At 37.3% G+C, this 5489-nt stretch overlaps 1 protein-coding gene across 1 annotated transcript; it reads right to left on the reverse strand.

The window, feature by feature from the left end:
- Positions 1-681: 681 nt before the first annotated feature.
- On the reverse strand, positions 682-4395 carry LOC132552718 (para-nitrobenzyl esterase-like). Its single transcript, XM_060216911.1, has 4 exons — positions 3748-4395; positions 3330-3648; positions 2075-2146; positions 682-1277 (listed from the first exon to the last, which is right to left on the reverse strand). Exons 1-4 carry the CDS (start codon positions 4393-4395, stop codon positions 682-684), a joined length of 1635 nt encoding a protein of 544 aa, XP_060072894.1.
- Positions 4396-5489: the final 1094 nt, after the last annotated feature.

Genomic DNA, 5489 nt, shown 5'->3' on the forward strand with positions numbered 1-5489 from the left:
GGACACAAATGAACCTTCTCTTTGTTTCTGTCAACAAATAAGGCTGGATTTACTGAAGAGCTTACCAAACCAAGTCTAGAAGACTGTCAAGTCACCCAATGTTCCTCAATGTTAGATATATTGATAACGTCTTGTCATTAAAGACAAATAAATTTATCTATGTCCAGAATAGAACAAACATTATACCAGGCTGTGTGATAAACGAAATGATTTTTCTATCCTATGAAATATGTATTTACATGTAAGTTATTTCATATTAAGGTGTCTGTTCCCATTATAACGAGTTAAGTTTTATGGGCGCCGTCATGAGGTGCACAGGATTTACTTTGCAGATTCTGAATAAAAATCTTATTCCTCCGGAACATCTCTCCTTGTACATTTTAAGGATATATTTCCTTCGTATTCGATATTCAATTAAGACTCCATTGACCTATCTGTATATTCTTAGTCTTTTTTTTTATTTATTTTGATGTTGTTTGTTTTGTTTATATATATATATATATATTTTGACATGTCGGTTTTTATTTTTCTTTCTTTCTTTTTTACAAGTCGGTATTTTGTATGCCTACAACTGACGTGTATTGATTATGATCATTGACTTAGAGGAATATGAAAGTATTTGTGGACAAAATGAACGTCACATTCAGTAGAATAATGGCTTCAAATTTAATGGTGTCGTTTTTAGTTCACCCATGAATAATCAAAGAAACCATTTTGCATCCAGAAGTCGCACTGATAGGAATGGTAACCGGAAGTCACTGTAACATCGTCTGAGAAGAGTGCAACACTGTCGGGAAAAGGATGCCAATCCTTTGAATAAGGACTTCCGGTTTTAACAAAGGACATTATTTCTCTTCGAATATTAGCCTCAAACATAACATCATTGTCAGAAGGATGGGCTATAATCTCTGGTAGTGTTCCGAAAAATGCGTATCCGTCCCAGCCATGGAAAGAAAAGGCAGTGTCCGAGGTTATACCGAACGGACTGACAGGTGTAGAGGGCTGTGACGTCACAACATATCGGTAGACAGGAGAATTAGTGTTAATGGCAGCGTATAGTGCCATGATGTCGTTACCACATCCTACCCGTACATCAGTCACCATGGACGTGTACTGATATCTTATTGATTCCTTTTCTACCGGATACAGTCTTAACGCCATCTTAGCAATGTCTGTCCCAAATGTACCAAGGTTACGCATAACGTTTTCCTCATACGCAGACTTATTTACTAGCTCACTGGAAAAATGTACAAAGTCAGTTTCTTGTGCAGTTGTACCTACAAAGAGTAAATAGAATATATCATAGGGAATAATGTGGCTGTATTTCAAGTATGAACTATCTATCGTAGTTTGCCTGTACCGTTGTTGTTGATAGGAAGTTCAAGTTTATAACGTCCTAAACCTGTATATTATTTATCAACATGATGGTACTATTTCATCTTTCATATCAACTAGAAAGGTCATTATTACTTACATGTTTCTCAACTAGAAAGGCAATTATTACTTACATATCTATCAACTAGACAGGAGATATATATATGAAATAGGAAGGTTAATATCGTATATATTTATCAGTAAGGAAGATCATTCTTTCTTACATCATTTGGGAAGCGTTTTATATTTATTTATGTTTGAGGATGAAATAATACCTTAAATCAGGGACGTATATGTCATATACGTCCCTGCTTAAATGATTGAAACTGAAAACCAATTCCCATTTCATGACTGCCGTTGTGTCTAGTGCATTTCAGGAATTGATTTGATAGGATGACAATAAATATACATACCAAATTTAGCGATTATGGTAAACATCAGATACCACAAATCACGAAACAAAAATGTGCTGAGGGGATCTTAAAGTTTCCTCTGGGCATTCCTATTTGTCTCATATAGGTCCATGGATATGGTGCCCCTAAATCAACACTATATTCTAGGTTGTCTCTAAGAGATGTAAAATTAATCGTTTGCATGATCGGAAATCCTAGTCTTTCCATTAATTTGGATATTATTATTTCTATTTCCGATAAATACCTTCTCGATCCATCAACACATGCCTTTATATACTGATACATACCTATCATCACTGGCACGTCATTAGCACGTCCATTAACCCAGGCGTCCAACGGGGTCTCCGTGAGGACGTAACCTGTGACAGGGAAGTATACGACCACGTGTACAGTAACATGTGACATGGATAAACATATGTTACATGGAGGTATGCTATCAACTGTACATGTTAAATATAAGCAGTAACTGGACAGAGCGAAGCTTACATTCTAGCTTGACATAATCAAGAAAATAAAACAGCCATAAAGTTTGGTCAACTGGTTGGTGCTTTAAGAAATCATGAAAAATTGGCGCGCTACAGAGAGTGATCGATCACGCAGTTATTGTAGCAATGAAGTTTTGTTTACTTGTGTATATGTTGTGACGTCATGATATACGTTTAATATGCCGGGTATTTGGAGAAATACAGAAATTTCAATACATGCCAATATCATTTTAGTGATATGATGATTATGTTATACTGAAATGTCGATATAATCTAAATACAACCTCAAATTTAATGAAACCAAGACAAAAAAAAAAAAAAAAGATAAAGAAATGGGAAAAAAATACAGAAATGTGCAAAGGAAAGATTCACACAGACAAATTTGAAAAAAGGACCACATATAACCAGATATGATATTAGAAATTCTGCAAATGACGATGCAGAGAAAAATAATTTTAATTTGTTTGAAATTTCAGAACAACGTTTTCAAATAGAAAGGAAAGGAAGACAGGATTTTAATGTGGCAGTGATGAGGGACATGTTTCTGGCATATGGTTGTCAGATACAAATCTTCCAAAGGTCGTCAGAATGTTAAAAAGACCGAACAATGATAGTGATCCTTAGATGAATATAGTTGATAAAGCAAAATAATTTTCAGAAACATTAGACAACGAAAACATACCAAAATATGCAACAATACAAGTTTTATTGATTTAACAAAATTCATCAGAGGAAACAAAACGGAAAGGTCAGGGAAATATGAAGGGGACGAATGCATACAAAGAGTCCGTCGCCTACAATGTACAAAAAAAATCACCTGTCCAGACGGGCCAATTAAGTCAATAATCTAGTCTACGATATAAATACTACATTGTAATTCAATATTTCGACGTCACACATATATGACGCCAAGCACCTTTGTAGTGAAATAATTCCCGACGGGTCGAAATAGGCAGGTATCATACAGAAATTAATTTACTTTCACGAATTTTCTATTTCCTTTGACCTAAAAGATAAACATAATATTACGTTATGCCTTATATAATGTTAACTATACCGTCTACAATAGCCAGCCCTCCATCAAGCTGTCCCCTGACTGGCAGCTCTACCTGGTCCTCCATTGCCCAGAACGGGTACACGTTCCACGGAACCGCCAGGGTGACGTCATGGGCGGAAAGCTGTTGCAGACACGTGATAGTACTACAGTTAGTGTTATTGAGGAAAACGATATTGTCTATTGAAGCCCCGATAATGGTTTTCGTTAGTAGAGGGGATGCACTGAGCAGCCAAGCCTTCTGGAACAGCCCCTTGGCTAGTGGAGACGTAAGAAGAACCATCACACTAGTACCACCTGAACTTTGACCAAATACGGTAACCTGTAGACAAACGTAAAGTAAGCATGACGTTGTTTGCATGTGTCATCAGCATAAACTGTTAATAACACTTTAGCTAATTGCTGCATAATAAATGTTTACCTTATTTGGATTTCCCCCAAAGTTTCGGATGTTCTCCTGGACCCATTTCAGCGCCAAGATCTGGTCCATGTGTCCATAGTTACCGGAAGTATTGGTTTTGGAGTTCTTTGACAGTATGTCTAAAGCCATGAAGCCGAACGCTTGTAAACGATAGTTCATACTGACATAGACGGTATTAGTGTCACGTGCTAGTTGCTCGTTCGGTGCATAACCCGGTCGGTCACTGTATCCAATCTCTAAAGAGCCACCGTGGATGAAAACCATGACGGGAAGGTCAGCAGACGTCACGTTTGTTGGGGTCCAGACGTTGAGATGCAAACAGTCCTCGGTACCCACTACGCGATCCTCTAGGCGCTGTACACACTTCGATTTAAGTACAGAAGCGTCGAACGTGCCTGGCCAGCACGTGCCATCCTCGTGCCTTAGTGGTTCTGGCGGCTGCCAGCGTTTGGTCCGTACTGGAGGCACGGCGTACGGTATACCTCGGTAGGCGTAGGCGTTACCGTCAAACTTGCCTCTGACTGGGCCACAGGATGTCTGGGCAAAGGCGTCATGTGGTCCCGAGGCACCATGCCCATCTCCAAATAGAAAGCCGTTCGTGACATCATCCAGCAGAATGACGCCATATAAACACCACAGCAGATTCATAAACATCTGTAAAAGAAGGCAGTGTTGATTATAAAGAAACATTCCTGATTACGTCACAAAGATTGACATTCTGCTATCGGGGTATATCAACAGTCTCTCCTTTTAGTTGTACAAAATGACGTCATTCCCTTACATATGATATCACATGCGCTGCCCTTCCGAAGTAATACCAGGTATGAATGAAGGCCAAAAATTTATCGCATTAAAGGAAAATTCTTGTCAAAAAGACAAATATTTTCTTGGTTCTTTTATAAATCTTTCTTCCAAAACGCAGATAAGAAATAGGAATAGAAAGCTTCCAAAATATTGTATCGCTTTAATTTGATTACCTCCTTTACTGTGCTTATCAAAAATATCGTTTTGAAACAAGCTTTTTACGGATGAAAAAAAGTTTGCCCTGAAGTACTAGATAACTGATTCTGGTTTGATTCCAGCGTCATGTCTGCAACCTAATTATTCCTATACTTCTCTATCTATACTTGGAGCAATTTACATGACGTTCTGTAAAAAGATCCTTGTGGACTACACTGGTTAAAATGTAGTTAACAATGGCCTATAGCGACGATAATTTCAGCATTTGTCTGCACTTGAATATAATTCTGGATGTCTTGGATAGATTTTAACAGAATTCGCATGAATTAACACCAGTAATTATAGACTTGAAATATAGAATGCTGACAGGGAAGATGCCTTTCTTTGACTTAACAATATTTAATTTTTAACATGCACTGTATCCATAATACTTCAAAATTCCAATAAAGCTATTTTGGTGCATTTGCTTGTAGTAGTAATGTCACCAGAAGAGAGAAAAGAAGAAGATTACAGGCTAGGTTACTCAAAAATTGGTATACCAGTGGTTATTTAAAGTTCTAATTGCTTTCACTGAACAAACAAGATGCAAAAATAACACTCAGAATATATCAAGCTGACCTGTCTCAATAAACCTACAGCTGTGAAATGATAAAGATTGTTTTCAGTTTTATTTAATTCATGTTTGAAAATGTTCACTAACCATTAGTTGTCTATATTCGTCTGTAACAAACCATGTAGACGTGTGTACTATAGAATACCATGAGAACACTGTAAAGGATCCT

Source organism: Ylistrum balloti, unplaced genomic scaffold (genome assembly GCF_031769215.1).
Source record: "Ylistrum balloti isolate Yb309-2 unplaced genomic scaffold, AGI_CSIRO_Ybal_v1 Utg370274, whole genome shotgun sequence".
Taxonomy (NCBI): domain Eukaryota; kingdom Metazoa; phylum Mollusca; class Bivalvia; order Pectinida; family Pectinidae; genus Ylistrum; species Ylistrum balloti.

Bases quoted from the DNA above. Each gene is read 5' to 3' on its own strand.
- LOC132552718 (XM_060216911.1), bottom strand. From the start codon at position 4,395: ATGAATCTGCTGTGGTGTTTATATGGCGTCATTCTGCTGGATGATGTC. The intron at 3,649-3,747 runs GTAAACATTTAT...GTTTGTCTACAG, and splicing joins TTGGGGGAAATCCAAATAAG to GTTACCGTATTTGGTCAAAG. The intron at 2,147-3,329 runs GTATAGTTAACA...TCCCTGTCACAG, and splicing joins AGGGCTGGCTATTGTAGACG to GTTACGTCCTCACGGAGACC.